The following is a 22,107-nucleotide window of genomic DNA, read 5'->3' on the forward strand; positions in this document are numbered from 1 at the left end:
AGTCATCATAACTCAGCCCCCTCAAGCATTTTGTGCTCTGCTTATGGTGTTAACTTTAATGTCTTAACATATAACACCATCCACACTAACACAAAATACTACACACGCCAGATGAGGCTGAGTTATAGTTGCTGTGAGAAGCATAACTTTGAATTTCCTGATTTTGGTGCATTTAATCTCAACCATAATGTTACATTAACGTCAGTTTTGCATTTCATTTCCCAGTTTAGAAGAATAGCGTCAGCGCCTTTGCCTGTCTGTACAGAAAAAGGGGCGGGGCTGACTGGGGCCACAGGCAGATGGACCACCACCCAACAACTGGGTCCTCCGCTAAAAAGCCTGACCCGACCCCGACCCCTTGGAGGAACCTGGACCAGGACAAGTGAATGGGGAGGGAAGGGTGAGTTCTTTCTCTAGGGAATGGCCTTTCCATCCACTTGCAAAGTACAGGAACCAAGAGCAGAGGGGAAGAAGCCAAATATGGAGCAAGAGCAATGTGTGTGTATCAGGTGGGGGGAGAGTAGGGGGTAGGGGGCTCCTGCCTCTCAGCCTTGAAGGGAGGAGAAGGGAATCAATATAGTGTGATTTGTAGGGATCTTAACCAATTTCCTGTGAAGTTTTCCAAAATGTCTCTCTCACAAAAGACTAATAATGAGGAGCCAGAACCAGCTTCAAGTCATACTGAAATCCTCCAAATGCCTCTCTTCTATTTTATCCCTTCTCCTGTCACCATCAACCCTCCCCCCACCCTGCCCTCCCAAAATAACCCGGCATCTGGACAATTTTCTATAAAAAAGAAAACGCCTTTACTCATAGTTCTAACTCAAAATGCAGATGGAGTCTCTTCGAGGTTTCCTTAAAAAAAAAAAAAAAAAGCCCCTGTGGACAAAGACCAAACACTAGAAAACCTCAACCCCAAAGGTCATTTTTCTCCAAAGTTGTGGGCACTTAAATACAGATGAGAAGGAAAACAGTCACCGGGGCTGCTGCAGAGCAGTGAGAAAAAGGCTGTACCTCGGAGCCTGGTGGACGAACTCAGGGAGGGAGGGGAGGCGGCAGCCAGGACATGTGCTCCCAGACAGGAGCGCCGGGCCGCCCCTCCCTGGCCATCTGGACAGCTGAGGTTACTTCCTCCTCCCCGCATGCTGTGGCCTACACCTCATTTTCCTCACTTACATTTGCTTTGGTCTTTTCTGAACACTGAGGTGGTGAGAGAACTTGCCCCCAGGTTAAAGCTGCACAATTAAAGTTCCCACCAAAGCTTTCAGGCTGCTCCCTGGGCTTCGGGGTCACAGCCACCAGCGTTCGATGCACATCCACACCAAAATGAGCAACATGAACTCCTGCTGGCGAGGACAAAGCAGCCACGATTCTCCGAACCAGATAAAAACCTACTTCCATATCAAGAAACAATTCCTAAAGCAAGAAAGGAACTGTATTCCTCACATTTTGAGTCTCTAAAACATTTTAATCCACCTAAGTTAACATTTAAGTGAAAAAATATTTTCAAATGAAAAACAGTCTCATATTCAACCAATACCTATCATGTTAATCTGAATCAAAATGTATAAAACAAAATGAGTGCAAATACCAGAAAGGTGAAAGCCTGTTACTGGCAAAGCAACCACTCCAGTTTCAGTGAGCTGAACAGAGTACAAAAATAAACAGCAAAAATTATGACAAATGGGAAATACCAGATGTTTTACCATGTTTACAACCAATATTGTTACTCAAGTACAACAAAGCTTGCACCTGTCAGTTTGCATGGTGGCATTCCTTTTGGACAGTCCCAACAAGCTGACTCAGGGATTTCTGAATACCAGACACAGATGAGAGAAATGAACCCTATGCCGAGCCTCCAGAGAGGCCCTGGCCCAAAACTTGCTCCTGCCTCCTATGCAACTGAGGGGTATGACACACTCCCAAAAGAATCAGAAGTGCGCTGTGTTCAAGTGTTCAACTCTTGGGAGCCAGGCAGCAGGGGAGCCGGGGTGGTTCTGATTCACAGTCCAAGCACATCCCCAGGAGGCACACAGACCTTGTCCACAAAGTATCTCTGTCAAGTGGACAGCCACCAAGAGGTTCTGAGAGAGCTAGGTAGGGCTGATCTAACCTGCACACCATATTCTAGTCCTTTTACTGTCTCTTCTAGAAGTTCATTCTCATCCCAAATCTCAATCTTTCCTGCTTCCACTTATATTCTCTTTTTGTCCTTATTAAAATGAAGAGCAAGTTATCATCATACTCCTTGGAACAACTCCTTCCAAGTCTGGACAAGAAATCAGTCACTAAAACCATATTCAATTTCTCTTCTTTCTAAGTCTTATTTTTGTGCCTCTAATAATTTTTGTTCCTCCTTTTTTATTTTTTATTGGAGTAAAATTGCTTTACAATGTTGTGTTAGTTTCTGCTGTACAATGAAGTGAATCAGCTATATGTATACCTATATCCCCTCCCTCTTGGACCTCCCTCCCCCCCCTTCCCCCCCAATCTAAGTCATCACAGAGCACCAAGCTGAGGTCCCTAATTTTTGTTCCTCTTATCCTGAGCTTTTCCAATTTCTCCACTGCCCTTGTTGACCAAAAGATCTAAACAATACAGAGGCTATGATGAGAACCTGACCTATGAGGACCTCAGTGGAAGGACACTATCCTATCTGGGACCGACAACTTCTCCAATCCATCCTCCAACCTTTCTCTGAATCCTTTCAGGACCCTGCTACATGCAAACTTTAGGGAAGGTTTTTTTTTAAAAGAAAGTGGGGTTGTGGGGGGAGCTTTAAGCTGCCAATAACAATAAGTCTCAAGTCACTTCTAAGCTGCCCATCCCTTTCCTGAGAGTGGTCCAGGGGGTAGTTCAACAACAGAGCTGTCTGGCCCCAAACTCACCTTCTTACCTGTTGATCACAGCATTGTAAAGGCTTAATGAAGTAGAGATGCATTACATTTATCACTTGCCCTAGATCCACTCAAATCCATCACTATGTCACAGCAAGGAGTTAGATTGATCTGACAGGATTTGCTCTTCTTCACAAACCCATGTAAGTTATTACTCAGTACCCTATGCTCTTCTAGCTGTTTGCTGATTGATTATCTGACGATCAGGTCAAGTATCTTCTTTGGAATCACAGTAAACTAACGGGTCTATAATTTCCAAGATCATTCGTATTTGCCTTTTAAAGATAAGCAAGACAGCAAATGCTTCTTCCTGAGTTCTCTAAAGTAACAGCTAATGCTTTGCTAATAATGAACCAGGACAGCCAATTCCTTAAGTGCCCTTGGAATCACATCATCAGGGTTCATTGATTCTGGAGATAATCTTTAATCAGGCTCAGACCCTGGTAAAAAGCAGGAAGCCCAACCTCAGTCTAGGTCTAAAAGGCCCTGGTGCCTAAGTCTGGGAAGGAAGTTGGTGATACAAGTGATTTAAATCTGTACTGCATTATATCTTCAGCATTGCAATAGATAAATAAAAGGAACAAAAAATTAAAAGAACAATGCCCTTGAAAGAGAGATGAAAGGTCATACTAACAGACCAAACTGAGACATGAATCGAGTTTCACCTTCAGTAACATTGGCAGGACCCTCTGTAGGACAAGAGAACGGAGCTACATAATTATCTCAGCTTATAATCTAACTGAAAAGTTCAGAAACAAATATACATAGGCATGTGCCAGGAAGCAGAAAGCAGGAAATGTCATCAAGAAGGTGTCAAGCAATCATGAGGCTTCAGAAGAAGGATGAATCCTATGCAGTAGCAACGTGTTAGGTTTTAGACTCAGGTCCTACTAAGGCTTACTCAGCAACTGAAATCATCAGCAAGGGAAATAATATGGCATATTGGGGTATGGCTCCCTGATTCTCAACCCAAGAGAATCTACATAACCAAAACTCCCACCCACCACCCAGGTACACCCACCACAGAATCTCCAGTAGTTTGGGGAGGTGGAGAAGACGACCCTACAGCACAGGTAGGAGCAAGAGGCTGAGAAAGAAAGTGTGGCTCAGGCTGCCCCCAAGCCGTCTTCCCTTTCATGCGAAGTTCCTTCCCCTAGGAAGCTCTCCTCATCCAGCGCCTGTCTTCCCAAGCCTCAGCAGGCCTGATTCCAATCCTCCCCCAAAGGCAGACCACTACTTTGAGAATAGGAAACAAACAGGAAAGGAGAAAGGGAAAGGTAGAAGGGTTGTGGTATCTGCTTTACGGAAAATAATCTACTCTCCTAAAGACAGAACCCCTCCCTGGAAAAAAAACCAACCATGAGAAATGAACCCAGTTTACCTCTGAATGGACCTCCCTGTCTCCCAAGTGCCTGCTGCTACAATCCTCTTCTCCTCCTCTTACTACTGAAAGCTACTCCCAGACACACATGTCTACAAACCCCCAAATTACCCACCTGATAATCCAGCCCTACAGGGAAGAGTTCCAGTCCTAGAGTCAGGCATACCCAAGGCCCCCACACTACAATGCACTGCCACATTGGCCCCCAATCAGGCCCCCAAAGCAAACACCAAGCAATCTAATATCACCTAGCACACGTGTCTCTCTGCTGCTAATCCAAGCTTCTTAGCAGCACTACCTCAAAAGGTAAAAGATCTCCGAACACAGTTGGTAACTAAGAAAAAAATGCAAGCAAAGAAATTTTCCTTTCCAACAGACCAGCAATGGTTGTTCAGGTTATCTAATGCTGCATAACAAATCATCCCAAAACTTAGTGGCTTAAAACATCAATAATCATTTATTATCTCCCACAGCTTTGATGAGCCAGGAATTCAGGAGTGGCTCGGCTGGTCAGTCTGGCTCGGGGTCTCTCCTGAGGTTGAAGTCTGATGTCCACTGGGGCTGTAGTTATCCGAAGGCTTGACTGGGGGTAGCAGAGTCATCTCCAAGACAGTGCCAAGAAACATGACCAGCAAGTTGGTACTGGCTTTTAGCTAAGAGCCTCAGTTCCGGTACACATGTGCCTCTCGCCAGAGCTGCTTGAGTGTCCTCAAAGCATGGTGGCTGGCTTCTTCCATAGCAACTGATCCAAAAGGGCAAGTTGGACTGTGACGCTTTTTATGACTTAGCCTCAGAAGTCACGCAATGTCTCTTGCACTCTACTCTGTTGGTTATACAGGGCTAGCTCTCATTCATTGTAGGAGGGGGGAACTACCAAAGGTGGGAATATCAGGACGTAAGGATCGTTGGGGGCCATTCTGGAGGCTAACACAGTATTCCTTAAAAGAACATGCAGCAGTAGCAGGAGAAGGCAGGAGGGAAGGGAAAGGAGAGAGGAAGGATGGGACAGAAGGAAACATTTTGATTCCCAAAGGCTGAGACCAGAGAGAAACAGTGTGCCCAGTTCTCTACAAAGACCTCTCAGGTCTACCTTACCCTAGGATGCCTGAGTCAAGTCCTGCTTCTTAGGCAGGAACTCCAGATGAGTAGCTAAAAGCCAAGAAGACATGAGAAAGTTCCGCTGGGTCCCAGAAAGCAAGTCTATCCTCCCTCCCTCCTTGCCCACCCCACCTTTGCTGAAGCAATGATGCAACAGTTACCTGAGGATGAATCTGCGGCTTGTCACACGTGGCCTCAAAGTCCAGCACTAAAAAGTAGTGATACCTCTGGGGAGGGAAGGACATCATTGCCGCCATGGATGCGCCAAAGCTGTGGGCCGCCAGCTTTCTGGTGGATATGGAGCAGAACTCCGGAACACCACAGGGAGAAAATAAGTGGGAGCCCAGCACTTTTCTTGCTCTTGAAAGTAAATATGAAGAAAATCGAGCTGCTCCAGTCTGTAAAGGTGCTAGCATTGAACATCCAGAAGCATCTAAAACTTAGGGGAGGAAAGTTTAAAAGAAAAAAAAAAAAGAAAGAAAGAAAGAAAAAGAAAAAAAAAAAAAAAAAAAAAAAAGAACAGAGAGTCTGGGTTACTCCCTCCCACCGTGGCCCTGTTCCACCTGGTCTTCAGGAATAGTCACAGAACATGAACCACTCCCCAGTGTTTCTGTGCCCCTTTTCTAAATCCCAGTATTTGTTACTGAAGTTCAAGACCCTTAATACTGGCCCCCACAGCATTATGACAGCTCTGAGTCTCCCAGACCATTCTCAAAACAAGATGCAGCACTGGCCTTGATCTTTAAGTGGAGCTCTAAAGTTCAAAAGAGAGAGAGAAAAATTCTGTGTTCACTTCTCAGGTGGCAACAGTTAACATTAAAGCTAAGTTTCCCAAAGTAACCCAGGGTGCCCCGGTTGCACAATCAGTCTTGGGAGCTAAGTACACCCAGACAGACAGCAGGAAATGCCCAGGACTCTCTCCTCAGCTCCATTCCCAGCCATTGTCCCTGGCTTTCCTGTCTGTATCTTGATGTCTCCACATGCCCTCCTTCCTTCTCCCAACGGGAAAGGAGCAGAGCCCATCACAGGGAGCTTGCTCACCATACTCTGGTGATTCCCCAGCCCCCAGCCAGTAAGTGGCACCTGGGGGAATGAACGAAGCCTGCAGAGCACAGCTGCCAACAGCCTCGGGCCTTCCTCCGCTGCCTTTAGACTAACTCTCTACTAGAGGCCTTGAATGACTGCAGGACTTTTTTTAAATAGGGAAGAAAAAGAGAAAACCCAGATGTGGTGGTAATGGGAGCATTGCTAAAAGTCTAGTAAAGTTTTCTGAGTGTACACGTGCAAAAAAAAAAAAAAATCCAAATCACTTTTCAAGTTTTCCCTTTAAATTTGCAGAATGTCTGCTCCTTGGAGGACTAACGAAATATAAAAATCAAAGCCTAAGTTTTACTCACGAGTAACTCAAGCTTCCTTAAAAAAAAAAAAGAAACAGGAATAAAGCAGAAATTTTGTGTTTTTCCCATTTCATACCCAACACTCAAATTCCCTCAACTTTAATCCTCAAAGTCAAACAAGAAATCATGCTGCTCAATACGGAAATGGCCATAGTTTAAGCTTTCTGAAGCCCCAGTCTGACGGAGCCAAAAGCTTGCCTCTGAAAGACTGCAATGGGCACTCACTCCCTCCTGTAGCGTGGAGGAGGCTAGCAGCCTGGGAAGTCCAGAGCACACTAGAGGCAACAAGGTCACTACCACCTGAGCGGACATGGATCATGCCAAGTATCACTTCTCACCCCAGCTCTCGCGGGACTCAAGGAATGACCTACAGTAACTTGCCTGCATATTTATTAGGATACATGCTGGTGTGGGTCCTCAATTTCCCTATTCCTATAGTGAGGTTCCATGTGGAACAAAGACCAAGAAGTATTTTAAGTTCTTCATGATTCTAGCACAAGCGTAGTGCTTGTTTTCACCGTGGCCTACAGCCTCTCCAAAAATGCAGCCAAACTCCGTAGCCTGGGATAGACAAAGGCTGGCTTGAGTTTCATTATGGAATCCCTTGGAAAGGCAAACGGGCCAACATCCTTTTGAAAGCCGGAATCCAAAATAACTCTTCACGTCACCCACTCCTGAACAGTACTGGAAGCCTTGCTGACACAGGAGACACCAGTCTGCTCAGATTACACATTCTAGTTTGAATCCAAAGTCCCTCAGGGCCTTAGAACTTTTCTCTAACCTCTCAAAGTCAGGTCATGCATAAGGACTTCTGAAAGTCTTAATGTTTTCCAATGTGTATATATAGTGTATAAAGTGTTTTTAGTCAATCAGACTCCATCTGCCAAATACTACAGGCAATTAAGCATCATGATTAAGGAGGGCTTCTGGGTTTGAATCCTGGTTTTACCACTTATTTGCCATGGCACCTTGGGCAAGCTCTGTTCTTCAATTCCTCACCTGTAAAATGACAATAGCAGCTCCTACTCCTTAAGCGAGAGTGAAATGAGAGGACATATGTAAAGCACTAAGAGCAGGGTCTGGCACATAGGGCTCAATAAATATAAGCTTACTATTATTACTACTACTATCCTATTGGGCTATGCCCACCTGGCCAAGCCTGGACCCCCATACTTTGGGCCTATAAATCCAATGCATAAGGCAACCTCACAGAGTAACATAAATGTCTCCTGCACCCCCAGATTGCTCTAGACCCCCCATACTACATACTGTATATGCCCTATCCCCTCCCATGGACAACACACTGATGGCCAGAGGTCCTCACGCCTGCAGGCCTTGCTTTCTTATCTGATTTCACCCACATAAAAAAGCTTCTCTCTTGTAAAAAGTCTTGAGATCAGACATTAGGAGACCAGGCCTCCACATATCAGCAGTCACTGGGTTCCATACTTCCCTTACATTTAAAAAAACCAAGTTCAACTCAAGTCAAGAAACAGAGGGCAGCTCTTCTCCCCTTCCTGAAAATTCAATCTAATGGCTTTAGAGCCATTAGTTGTGGCAGAGGAGTAGGGTCTACATCAGTTGAAGTGGGAGGAGCAGAAGGGTCTGGGAGGGAGTATCAGAGCCCAAGCTGGGTGAGGAGGCATCCATACAGAGGCAGGAAGGTGTGATGCAGCATGCCACAGCCCTAGTGGGGTATGAAGGGCACCGCTGGCAGAGAAGGAGCAGCAGCCTGATGTGGGGATTCACAGGCAGGGTGAAAGAGTACCCAAGGGGGGAAAGGGCAGTGGCCACAACGGGAGATTAGTTACATACAGAGGGGTTGATTAAAAAAGGGCATATATTAAGGGTAATGGGACCAGGTTTCTCACTGTTAGAGGATGGAATTAAAACATGGAAAGGGAAAAACATCTGTGGTGTCAAATTGGAACTGGAGTGTGAACTCATGGTTTCTGATATATATATAATATATAAAATAAAGCTAGGGCTCCCCTGGTGGTGCAGTGGTTAAGAATCCACCTGCCTGGGGACATGGGTTTGAGCCCTGGTCCGGGAAGATCCCACATGCCGCGGAGCAACTAAGCCCGTGCGCCACAAACTACTGAGCCTGCGCTCTAGAGCCTGTGAGCCACAACTACTGAGCCTGCACTCTACAGCCTGCGAGCCACAACTACTGAGCCCGCATGCCACAAGTGCTCAGGCCTGTGCGCCTAGAGCCCGTGCTCCGCAACAAGAGAAGCCACCGTAATGAGAAGCCTGCGCACCGCAATGAAGAGTAGCCCCTGCTCGCCACAACTAGAGAAAGCCTGCACTCAGCAAGAAAGACCCAATGCAGCCAAAAATAAATAAATAAATTTAAATGAATAAAGCTAGATGTACATATGAAGATGAGTATACATCTATACACAAATATATAGACACATGTATATATATTTTCTAGCTCTGCTTACTGAAGGGCCAGGGAGCAGCAACACTCTGATAGCAATGTGCACATCTAGCACCTAGCTGCCTTCTAAACAACATCCTCCACTGAAAGAACTAGAGCTCTTTGGAGAACTGGCTGATTCCAGGGCTGTGGCAGAGAAAGTACTAGATGAGCCTAGAACATCCTGTTGTGCCAGAAAGCAAGGAAATGCTCAAAAGGACGCAGAAACCAGCTTGAAGGGGCTCCCACTGGCAAGTAAATAATGATATTAATGGATTATAATGCACTGAATAAAAAAAAGGAAACCATGAGGCCATAAAGATAAAAATAAATACATAAATAAGTAAATAAATTTTAAAAACTAAAGTTTGGTAAGGGATTTCACATAGTTTCAAAGTATCTCCCCACAGAATGCTTATTAATTATAACAGGGAATAAGTTTACAATGGAGAAGCCTGGAAGACATCACCTTAATCAAGTGAGCAAAATGAACATCATCAATAATGGGATTAATCAAAATTTTGCATCACATGATAGGATGCAATGAGAAAAACAAAGCATCATTTCTGTGATACTCCTGTCGAAGATGCATAACCTGAATCTAATCATGAGAAAATATCAGACAAACCCTGAATGAGGGACAGTCTACACAATAACCAGCCTGTAATCTTCAAAAGTATCAAGATCATGAATCTCAAGGAACGTTTACTGAGAAAAGTCTATAGGAGATGAGAGACTTGGTAACTAAATGTAATGCACGATTCTGAACTGGATCATTTTGCTGCAAAGAACATTACTGGGACAACTGGCAAAACTTGAATGGGGTTTGAGGATTAGATGGAGGTAACATATGAATGTTAATTTTGATGGTTGTGTTATGGTTAGGTAGGAAAATGTCCTTGCACATAGGAAATGCACGCAAAGTATTTAGGGTGATGGGGTGTTAGGTAGGCAACTTAACTCACAAATGGTTCAGGAAAAAAATTCTTTGTACCCTACTTCCAACTTTTATGTAAATTTGGCCTATTTCAAACTTAAAAAAAAATTTTTTTTTAACCACATGCAATGTTGTTTAAAAAAAAAAAGAAACAGAGAACAGTATGTGAGGGAGCCATCTCCCCGTACTGCCACAGAGGGTTGGCTGCACGCTCTCCTCTGGCAGCCCCCAAAGCACGGAGTCTCCATCCTAAGTGCCCCTGCCCAGTGCCCCCTCACTGGGCATCTCTGCCACCTCTAGAGCCTGCTCGGGAAATATCCCTGCACTCCCTGCAGAGGTGCTCCACTTGCCTGCCTACCCTCTGACATCTTAGAGATTGCCCCTTTCTGCTGATGTCATTATATTTTAGTCACTAGTTTGCAGAATATAAGTCTATAACTTATATCATCAGCCAGGACTTTGAGAATCTAGTTGAGGGGCAGAACTCAAAAGGAACAGTTTATGATTCTGTGTATATCTATCTCCTCACCAGCTTTCACCAGAGACGAAGATTTACACACATTTATTCTGACACCCATTTCCTTCTCCTAGCAAATTAAAGGTAGTAAGTAGCCTATGGCAAAGAGGAAAACGAATGATTCTCTCCTCAATATAAAGGGACCAGTCCCCCAGTGGGGCAGGGGAGAGGAAAACAGGGACTGCCACAGGGCCAGCCTGATTTGGAGGAGCAGGCCTGCACCACAGCCCCCGGAGGATGTGCACAGTATTTACACAACAGACACAATGGCTCCTCTGCAGCCATTACTGTCGGTCAGGTAAATAACGCATGTGCCAAAACACACATTTAATGAGGGAAATAATATGCCTTTATAAAAAGCCTCAATTTCTATTTACCTGAGAGACCAGGGAAGCACCAAATCACCAGATTAGTGGACCCACAGAGGAGTCATTCTGGCGTCTTAGGTAAATAGACATTTTATAGCCTTCCATTACTGGAGGGGGGAAGGAAGGGCGAAGGGAGGGGGCCATCCTTTAATATCCACATACAGGCCAGGGGAGTCTGGGGGAGAGAAAAGAAGAGAAGCCCATCATGAAATATGGGGTCCTCTCCCACCGCATCTCCCCATCCACATATACTTGGGATCTCTGGGGAGGGTATGGGTTTATACCATCCCTGGGTTCAATCCACTCCATAAAAAGCCAGACTGGGGAGTTCCCTGGAGGTCCAGTGGTTCGGACTCGGTGCTTTCACTGCCGCGGGCCTGGGTTCAATCCCTGGTCAGGGAACTAATATCCTGCAAGCCTCGTTGTGCGGCCAAAAACAAACAAACAAACAAAAGCGAGACTGGGAGGCAAGGGTGCATTCCAGAGAAACTTCAAGGCACTGAGGCAGGTTCTGGGTCCACACTAGAAGCACATGGGACAGCCACAGAGTACCCGGGTTCCCAGTCTCGGGGAAGTCCCTGTTCCAATCTGACCTGCAGGAGCACAAGTGCTCAGACACCTAAGCCACAGAGGCATCCACAGAGAACACGGTAACATCTGTCTGCAACTCGTTCAGTCACAGGCCCTGTCTCAGGCGGCTAAAAATAACCTGGGAAAAATATAAATAAACTGCATGCCTTCAAAAGTCATAATTTTCAATCTAATGAATGCATTCTTAACTGCCAGAGCACTTTCTGTGAAAATCATAGACTGTCAAAGGTGAAAGAAAACCTAAGAGAAGACGCAGTCCAGCAAGCCAGGGAAAATGAGCCCCAGAAAGAGAAAAGGACAGTCCAAGGTTCACAGAGCAAGTAAGGGTAAGAAGAGAACCCATGGCTCCCGACCCCCAGTTCAGAGCCTCCAGCCACTGCCCCAACACAAGGAGCAGACACCAGCATTTGTCCCCCAAGCTTTTCTGTAGCCTCACAAGTGGAGGCCAGGGGCCTGAGGGCTCGGCCTAAGGCAGAACAAAGCTTGACACCCCTACAAAAGCTTAGAACCTCTACACGACTTTCTGATGGCCCCGAAGTGGAATGCAAGCAGGAACTCTAAAGTTGGGTCCTCACCTCAACAAAACACTCTTCTCCTCTTTACACCCCATCACCTCCTAGACCTGTAGCTTCAGCTGCTTCTGCTCCAAGACAGGGCTAGGGAGAACTTGTCCAACATCAGAAGCAGCTGCTAATCCCAAACTATCAGAAGAGCTAAAGTCACTAAAGACCTTCAGGAATACCAAATTCTGAGGGCAACATCACAGGCCGTAGGAGGCTCGCTCTCCCCTTCAATTAGCCTGTCTCAGCAACTCAAGGCAGCACAGAAAAAGAAGTACCTGTTTGTGATTTGCCTGCTGTTTACTAACCCATCAGCCACATTCAGTAGCTTGGGCAAACTCCTTCAAGGGGCTAAGGATGGGAAACATCTCTTTGCAAAGACCTGCACGTCAGTTGTGACCCCACACACGAGAGGGAGCAAAGGCTAGTTTCCTAACACATGGTAAATAGGATAGAAATGGAGGAAGGGCAGGGTATGGTATGGTACTCTCATCCCTGTAAGCTCCTCCCACACTTGTAGACAGCGTCTGACCCCAGAGGGGAGGTACACAGAACCTGCTATACCCCTGCTTCCGAAAGGGAGAACTGGAGCAGAAACAAGGAGTCATACAGCTAGTTGTTAAAATGCCGTATTAGACAAGCACAGGTTCAAATCCTGCCTCCACCACATGCTCTTTGTAATAATAGCTGTAACAAAAATGCCTATCTCTTAGGGGTTCAATTAGACCATACAATATGTACAAAGTGCTTTGCACAATAGTAAGTTCTCAGCAAAAGGGAGCTATTGCTAATACATGAGAAAGAGGAAAGTGAAACACTATTTTGTGAAAATCTACTACAAGCCAGGCACTGTAGTTGTGACTTACATATTTCATCTCATTTAAGCCTCCCAACCATCAAGCAAAATAGGTAACAGTATTCCCATTTTACACATGAGAACACTAAGGCTCAGAGGCACTCAGCTCTTCAGGGCCCTGTTCTCCTCTCCCACATTTAAGGGCCCACTTTCTCCACTTGGCTGATTCTCCCATCAGCCATAGGGCTAACAATGCATATCAACTATAGTTTTTCTTTTGAGCTAAGGTATGACTTTAACTAAAATGAACTCAACCATAGCAATAATTAAGTCTGTCCAAATCACTCAAATTTGTTTCTAATAAGAAAAACAAATTGCAGCCTGGGTACAAAAGCGGAAACAGGGGGACTTCCCTGGTGGCACAGTGGTTAAGACTCTGCGCTCCCAATGCAGGGGCCCAAGTTCCATCCCTGGTCAGCGAACTAGATCCCACATGCATGCTGCAACTAAGAGTTCGCATGCCACAACTAAGGAGCCCGCATGCAGCAACTAAGGAGCCCATGTGCCGCAACTAAGGAGCCAGCGAGCCACAACTAAGGAGCCCAACTGCCACAAATCTTCCCCTTTTAGTAGCTTTCTCTGACACCTCATCAGAAAGTTAATTGCTTAAGTGATCCAGTAGCACAGTTTAACTTTTGTCTCACTATATTGTAAGATTTTAGTTATCTGTTTCTCCTCTTAGCAGTAATTTTCAGCAAGTCGGGTGAGAAGGATGGAAGATAGCAGGTGTAGGGGTGTATGTGTGTGTAAAAAGGCATATTTGAAGAGATCATTTCTTTTTTTCTTTGGCCGCGCAGCATGCGGGACCTTAGTTCCCCAACCAGGGATGAAACCGATGCCCGCTACAGTGGACACAGGGAGCCTCAACCACGGGACCGCCAGGGAAGTCCCTGAAGAGATCATTTCCTGTACTTGTTTTTTGTCAGACCCTTGAATCCAGTTTAAAATTTCAAGCAGCATTAAAGAAAAGTATAAGATTAGCTTTTTCCATCTAAGGAGTATATGAGTTTAAAAAGTCTGAGGAACACTGAGCTAAACATAGATCCTTAAGGGCAAGGACCACATTTTATTCATTTCTGTATCCCCAGCACAGGGCCAGGCACAAAGTAAGTGTGAGGCAATGTCTGCTGAATGAATTATGATGTCAACTGCTCTGGAATCAGAACATGGCAGAACAGAGCAGGGCCTAAGAAGCAGGAAAAGCTTCTTTTCTTTCTTTCTCTCTCCTTCTTCCTACCCACCTCCCCCCAATTCTGTCCTCCCCAGTTAGAGACAGAGAGTGAGCGAGCATTGCCTTGGTGCCAGAATACTATTAAAAGGATTAATTTAGGGACCGGTGTTTGGACTGTCACATCCAATCACTACCCACAGATCTACAGCTTCCCAAATCAGTCTCATGCAAAGAGGAATCAATTGCAAGGACACAGAGGGTCTGAACAGGCATACTAATGGCTTCCTGAGGTGCCAGCGGCCAGCTCTGACACTCCCATAAATTATCCGCCTTTTGATTTTACCTGTAGCTGTGGGGCACAAGGCACAATTTTGAACATATCAAAGCAATCTCTCGTCACCCAAGGCTCCCCCAAGAATGTCCCCAAAGGAGGATGGACTAAAAACAATGACCCAAAGGGAATCTGCTTCCCAGCAGGCCTGTTCCTAGCAGTCATCAATTAAAACCCAACAGGACCAAGTGGATAAAGGGACCCAGATCAAGACTAGGAGATATGGATAAGACATGCATCAGACTGCAGTTCTGTAATGACTATACATCTCTCACTCAAAGGAAGAGAAATCACAGCAATAAACTCACACAATTTCATCTGGGGGCAACTCTGCACCAGCTCTAACAGTACCTCGCAGCATGACCTCGGACAACACACTTAATCTTCCTGGGCCTCAGTTTCCTCACATGCGTAGCAGGGACAATAATGCTGACCACCTGACCCCCTTCCCAGAGTGGTGATGAAAAGTAATAAAAAGCATTCAAGAGGCACTTTACAAAGCCACAAGGGTTGCAACATTAATAAACGACCCCGACAGACCAGGAAAATGACTGGTCACACTTCGGTGAATTTCTTTCGGGTAGCTGCTCACTCAGTTCACTTCACTGATGGTGCTGGGGCTAAGGTCCACCCTGAAGAAAGTTCTGGAATTCCGAATGGGACTCCTGCTGTCTGAAGATTTTCCATTATGAAGAGCAGCATCTCGCTTTAGTTATAATTTCCTCCTGTTTGCTGGCTGCCTCTGCCAGGTGCTAGGTTTCTATCACATGGCCACAGTGACAATTGGGAGCACCCCAAATGTACTAAGCCAAAGGCCAAGTCACCCAATTGCTACCTGCTTTTTAAAAAATTGTGTAAAATACTGTTAGTAACAAAAGTTAAGGACACCTTGCTAAGAGTTTTACATCTCATTAAATCCTTTAACCAACCTATTAAGTTCCATTTTACAGATAGAAAAGCTAAACTCAGAGAGGTAAGTCATTTGCCCAAGGTCACATAAGCACTGTTATTAGAAACCTCTAGCAATGCACACCGGAGCTTGCAGGAAGAGGAAGACAATTCATCAGACACTCAACAAATACTTTATTTGATCCCTGTACCTGACACATACCATCATACTCAACTAGGAGACACTCTCAAAACCAGAAAAAGATCATCAGTTTCTTAGAAGCAAGCAAAGAAGAAGACTAAGTAGGACATACAGAGAATGAGGCAATTCCCTGGGAAGCTTAGGAAAATGGGTCCCCCCTCTGTGTGTACAGTTCAAGAAATTCAAAGCAACTAACATTAAGCTATGAGACCAAAGACCAAAATCTCTCCCCAGCTACATTTATTCACTACTACTTTCAATAGAAAAGAGTTCCCCCAAACTTCTCATTCACTCCACACCAACTTGTCCTTCCCACATCTTTTCTAGTCTGTGAAATAGGAGCTGGTATCGCCAACAATTTCTCTGGTAGACATCCTTAAAGCTCAAGTAGATGGCCAGGAAATTAGCAAAGAGAACCAGTATACACAAAGATGCAAAGATTCAGGTATACTCAATTTTTAATTGTCAAAACACTGCCTCAAAGGTGAAAATGTTACCCATGTAACTGCCACAGCCTCCTTACTGGTCTCTCTGTCTCAGGTACTATCCCCTTCAATCCATTCTTAACACTGAACATTGAAATTAAAGCAAACTTTCTAAAACACAAATCTAGTATCAGTCCACTTCTTAAAACCTTTCAATGGCTTCTCACGGCTTTTATGATGGTCTGATCTAGTGGTTGGTCCACAGGCCAAATCCAGCTGCCACCTGTTTTTATAAAGTTTACTGGAACACAGCCATGCTCACTCATTCTCCTACTATGGCTGCTTTCGTGCTATAGCAGCAGAGTAAACAGTTGTGACACAAACCCATAAAGACTAAATTATTCACTATCTGGTCCTTTACAGTAAAAGTTTGCTGACCTACTCTAACCTTTTTTTCTACCCACCATTTAATCCTAAGAGTTTATAAGGCCCTGGCTTCTGCTTACCTTTTCTCCTTAATTTCTCACTGTATTCTCCTGTCTCCTGCCCACTGAGTACTTTATGTTTCAATCACACTGAACTTCAGTTTCTCAAACTCAACAAAGCTCTGACCTTCACACTTGGTTCTTCACATCTTCATCTAATTCTAGCTGAGTAGTTTACTTCCTCTGAAAAGCCTTCCCTGAACCCACCAGTCTGGGCTGGAGATCCTTCTAAGTACTCTCAAGCACATATACTTACCTTGTTACAGCACTCTCAGAGGTCTTGTGACTGCTTCAATACTATCTGTCTCGCCCATGAACCTGTAAGCTCTTTGGTGTCAGGGATAGCAGCTGTCTTGCTCACCACCACAATCCCACCACCAAGCAAAACGCCTGGACCTCAGTTATTCAACAAACAGCATCTGACATCCTGGATATCAATCGTCAGAGTCTACCTTTTTAGCCAGCCCCGATCCTCGTAAAACGGAGACAGACTGGGATTAACCATCCACCCAAAGGTGACCCACAACCCAAATTTGATAAATGTATGTGACCAAGATCCCAAAGGCCTTGGTCAAATGCATTTATCAGAAGCCAAATAAATGTGATCCTTCCTATTGTCTTAAGATGTGTATTTCTCAGGATAAAGGATTATTCCGGCTCTATTCAACCTTCCTGAACTTCAAGTAGGTGCTCATGTAATGCCCACTGAGAAATCATGGCAGAACTTGAAAGTATGGATATCCCACCTTCAACTCTCACCACTTTATAGACTTTGGGTAAGTTTCAGTAGTCTTTTAGCATATGGTATCTTGTCAGAAAAAGCTACAGAAAAGTACAGTCTGCACCAGTCCCCACTCCCCACCCTCCAAGCCCAAATACTCATAAGGAAGAAGTCAAGCCAAACCTTGACCATGCAACAGGATTCTCACCTCTCCTTACTTCGAAGATGCCAAGACTGGCCGCTGGGGATGCTGAAGGTTCTGTGAGAGCTGGAAAGCCCCAATGCTGTGGATAAATACAGATCTCTGCAACAAGTCTATTTCAATACTGTCTGAAACAACTTAAAGATCACACTATACTTCAAACTCCTAAACTCAAACTACTTTGGGATAACAGTTATCTATGTGGAAGCACAGTGCCAGTACAGCGCTTTCAGAAGCTACTACTACTACAGTTGACCTTTGAACAACACAGGTTTGAACTGCGCAGGTCCACTTCTTATGTGCAGATGTTTCTCAATAAATAAATATATTGGGAGATTTTTTTGGAGATTTGTGACAATTTGAAAAAACCTGCAGATAAACCACATAGCCTAGAAATACCAAAAAAAATTAAGAAAAAGTTAGGATGTCATGAATGCATTAAATATAAGTAGATATACACATAACATACAAAATATGTGTTAATCAACTGCTTATGTTATCAGTAAGGCTTCTGGTCAACGCTATTAGTAGTTAAGTTTTTGGGGAGTCAAAAGTTATAAGCAGATTTTCAACTGTGTGGGGAGTCGGTTACCCTAACCTCTGCGTTTTTCAATGGTCAACAATATATACTTTTGCAATGATGAATTTCATCTTCTCTAGTGGCACACTTTTCTTCCTAAGGAGGTTTATCTCCTAGAAATACTAAACATTTACAATATCTGAGCTTGGACTGAGAGAGATGGCCATGAAGTCGTGGCTCTCTGGATAATCCCGAATCCTAGTCTAGCCAAGGAGGGGACACTAGTAAAGGCTGACAATATTCAAAACTCAGGAACTGAAGCAGGGATTGGGGGAAACACTGGTTGCCACAAAGCCACAGGCCATACTGCAAATGGCCACACAGACCAGGAAACACTTGCAGGATATATCCAGGTCTGCCTCAAGTTCTAAAAAAGTCAAGGTAATCAAACCCCAAATCAAATCATCAATGGACACCTATCATATTTATCACTTAATTCAGATTTTCCATACTCCGGTTTCTCTTCAGATAACTTAAATCTTGCACCTTTTACTCATCAGATCTTCCAAAGGATTAGAAGTTGCAGAGGTGCCCTTGTAAGCTAGCAACGCCCTTGCACAAAGAAACACCTAGGTTTGGAACCAATCTATTCCTGTCTACCACTCTACACATTTAACACTTTATTCTACTCAGATCCCCTGGGAAAATGCCACTCGCCAACCTACCCCACCACAAAGAAAACACTTTTCAAAATGAAAGGGAATAAAAGCACTTTTATTTGGAAATTTCAAGTTGCAAGGAGAGCTCTCAGCCAAGCTCTGTGACCTAGCTAGCCGATTATTTACAGGATCTTTGGGCAGGAATTGTTAATGAGCTTTTAATTTGGAGTGCTTAAGTTGCCAAAGTGCTCTGAGCTCCAGTGAAGCACCACAGAATCCATAAAGGAAACCTTATCAATCACTTCCCGGCAGCTACTTCCCCCAACCCCCCCCCCCCCACGAAAGGCAGCCAAGTGGGTTTCTAACCAAGATCACAGACACACACATTAGTGGAGTCACACTCCAAGTCCCTGTTTATAAATTGGCTTTCAAATGCTGGAGGATTCAGGTATAATATACTTAAGCTCCAGGCATGAACCCACCAAAACAAGGCATGCTGTGTATGATAAAGTCAGAATAAAGGAGAATTTGATGAAGCCAATTTCTGGTAGAAACTCTACAATCAAAAATCATTCAGCCAATCACAACCTACTATCGTTCAAATAGTGTACGGTCTTTAGCCAATGGGATTCCTGGTTTTTTGCCCTTCGCCTGGGAGACTGATAAAATGTCTGACAAGAACGAATACCAGAGAAGTGGCCAGAGACCTAGGGCAGAGGGAATGATGGGTACTATCAGTTTGCAAAATCCAGCCCTAAGGACAGAATCCAAACACCCAATGAGAAGCCACGTTCAGCATCTTCCAAGTCAACAAGGAGCAGTTATATTTTGCAAGAACTCGCAATCAAGCCCCAATCCAAGTTCATGCCTTTTTGTTTTAAGAAAACACCTGTTGCTGGAGCATTTGCAGGAAAAGCAAACAGAAAGCTAGCCAAGTTAGGCCCCTTATTCAATCCTTCCACCGTAACTACGACCACCGCTACAGATTTACAAAAAGAAGTAAACTGCTAAGCTTGTGTGCCTGTGTGTGTGTTGGGGAGCGGGTAAAGGGAATGTTCTCTCTACCATCTCCTTGCTAGTTTTCAATCCTCTTTGGTCAAAGCTCTCTTCCTCCTCCTAAGTAATCCCAGGTAGGAAGTCAGCATGCTTAATCACCTCACCCAGCCTGTCTTTCAAAGCCCTGCCCCTCTCCCTCTCCGCCAAAACGTTTCTCAGTAGACCATGCATCCAGGGTGAGCACATGGGCCAGCACCCCAGGCTGCACAAACTGCGCGCCGCGACCCTCACCCCGCATGCATTACCAGGGCCCAATCTGGGGGGGCCTCGCCGCATCACCCACCCCGGGGTGTTGCCCCCAACTCGGGCCCATCCAAGTCCAGGGGATTGTAAGGGGAGGAGCAGGGGGCCAGGAGACCAGCCCTCCTTCCCAGGGCCGCCCCCGCCCCCCGTCAGCAGCGGGAGAGGCTGTCGCCATGGCAACGCCCCCTCCTCGGGGCCAGCGCGGCAGGCTCCCTCCAGGTGCAGGCCCCGACTTCTCCCTCGGCCTGAGCAGGCGCTCAGGGCAGTTTACGGCGGCGGGCGCGGCCCGCGCCGACTGCGGCGCCGGCCAGGCAGAGGCAGGGCCAGCTCCGCCCGCTCCCCACCGCCCGTTCCCGGCCGCCTCAACAGCGGCAGCCAGCACCACGAGTCCACAACACACCGACTCACCTCCGCGCACTCTGACCCCGGCCGACGCGGCGGACGGGCGGGCGCGATGGCCAACCGCTGAGCCCGCCGCCGGCTCCTCCGACCAATGGGCTGCACGGGGGCGGGGCTTCTTCTCCCCAAAGGCTCGCTCTCCCGCCGACATGCGCGCGACGGTGCGCCAAGATGGTGACTCCCCACCGCAGGCCTTATGGGACTTGTAGTGTCGAGGTTGCACGTATTTAGAAGAAAGTGAAGGGGGGCCTCACTTCTGAGCTGTGAAAGAAATTTTTTACAAAAGGAAACTTTCTAAGGCCTAGAGAAACCCAGGTCCCCCACTTCCGTTTTCCCACCTTCCAATATACTCATGAGGTGAGTATAGGCTCATAAGGTGACATGTTGTATTTAGATGTCACCTTCTCATGATTAGTTCATTCAGCAAGCCATTACTATCATTTACTCTCTGAGGTCGGCCTGGGGGAAGACCTGAGAGGAGGGGGATTTTAGGCGAAGAAAAAAATGCTTAGATTTCTGAAGGGCCTTCCCAAGGAAGAGGGAACTAAGTTGTTAAGATCAGCTCCACAGGGAACTTCAGAGTTAAGGATTCTGGCCTCAGCTGTGGGGAGTTTCAGTAGTCAGTCTCTTCAGTCAACTGGAGAGAACTCTGGCCAAAGCCAGAGATGTATTTCTTCATCTTGGTTGTGCCTCTCTGGGAAGTCATGGGTACTAGGTTCTGAGCTGGGAAACCCCAGCCTTGTCCAAGCCAGTGATGGTTTTGACAGCCTCCCAGTCAGCCAGGAACCATCTTCTGTGCCCAGCTTAGGTCACCAAGCCCTCTGTCTGACATCTACATATTTTCACTTAAGAAAATGACGTCAGGGCTTCCCTGGTGGCACAGTGGTTGAGAATCTGCCTGCCAACGTAGGGGACACGGGTTCGAGCCCTGGTCTGGGAGGATCCCACATGCCGCGGAACAACTGGGCCCGTGAGCCACAATTACTGAGCCTGCGCGTCTGGAGCCTGTGCTCTGAAACAAGAGAGGCCGCGATAGTGAGAGGCCCGCGCACCGTGATGAAGAGTGGCCCCCACTTGCTGCAATTAGAGAAAGCCCTCGCACAGAAACGAACACCCAACACAGCCATAAATAAATAAATCAATAAATAAAACCAAAAGCCAACTAATTATTGCCAAAAAAAAAAAAAAAAGAAAAAAAGAAAATGACGTCAGTTCTGGGCCCTACCACCTCCGTGAGCTCTGACCTTAACATAATGAATGGTTCCCACCTGAGCTGGGAAAGCCTGGTAATCCCCCTTTTAAGGAATGCCTTCCTTAATCCCACATGATGGGTTAGGTGATTCTACTGTGCACCTACGGAATTTATTGCATTGTTTTATAATTGTCTCTTTCTTTGTTGTCTCTCCCCCAGGGCTGTAAACTCCTGTAAGGTAGGCATTATTTCTATATTGTTCATGCTGTAAAGTAATACCCAGCACAGTGCCAGGCATAAAGCAGGCACACAATAAATGTTTGTGAACAAATGAGGGAATAAACACCAGCAGGGACAGGTGTCACTTAACCAAAGGTCAGTAAAGTGGAGGCACATCTGCCTATCGCCTGATTCTTGGAGCTGGAATTGGGTCTTCCTCTTTCCATTAATGTTATCTAGATGTTAATCCCAGTTGATCATATCAGTCAACATATTTTATAGTGCCTCTGCTAAGTGTCAGGCACTGTTTCTGTTGCTGAGGATTCACTGGTGAAAAAGACACACAAAATCTGTGTCCTCAAGGAGC

The 22,107-nt window shown here is 45.7% G+C and overlaps 1 protein-coding gene across 8 annotated transcripts in view; it reads right to left on the reverse strand.

The window, feature by feature from the left end:
• Window positions 1-20,367, reverse strand: part of ERI3 (ERI1 exoribonuclease family member 3) — a 128,140-nt gene extending 107,773 nt beyond the window's left edge. Inside the window, exons 1-3 of one of the 8 annotated variants that reach the window (XM_036859651.1) lie at window positions 20,339-20,367; window positions 17,459-17,534; window positions 5,538-5,815 (exon numbers count right to left, since the gene is read on the reverse strand). In XM_036859651.1, coding sequence (XP_036715546.1) covers window positions 5,538-5,792 — 255 coding nt within the window. In that variant the 5' untranslated portion in view covers window positions 5,793-5,815; window positions 17,459-17,534; window positions 20,339-20,367. The other 7 variants (XM_036859633.1, XM_036859642.1, XM_036859679.1 and 4 more) reach the window with 7 other exon arrangements.
• Between the last annotated feature and the right edge of the window lie 1,740 nt (window positions 20,368-22,107).

The sequence above is a fragment of the Balaenoptera musculus genome, chromosome 1 (genome assembly GCF_009873245.2).
Source record: "Balaenoptera musculus isolate JJ_BM4_2016_0621 chromosome 1, mBalMus1.pri.v3, whole genome shotgun sequence".
Lineage (NCBI taxonomy): Eukaryota > Metazoa > Chordata > Mammalia > Artiodactyla > Balaenopteridae > Balaenoptera > Balaenoptera musculus.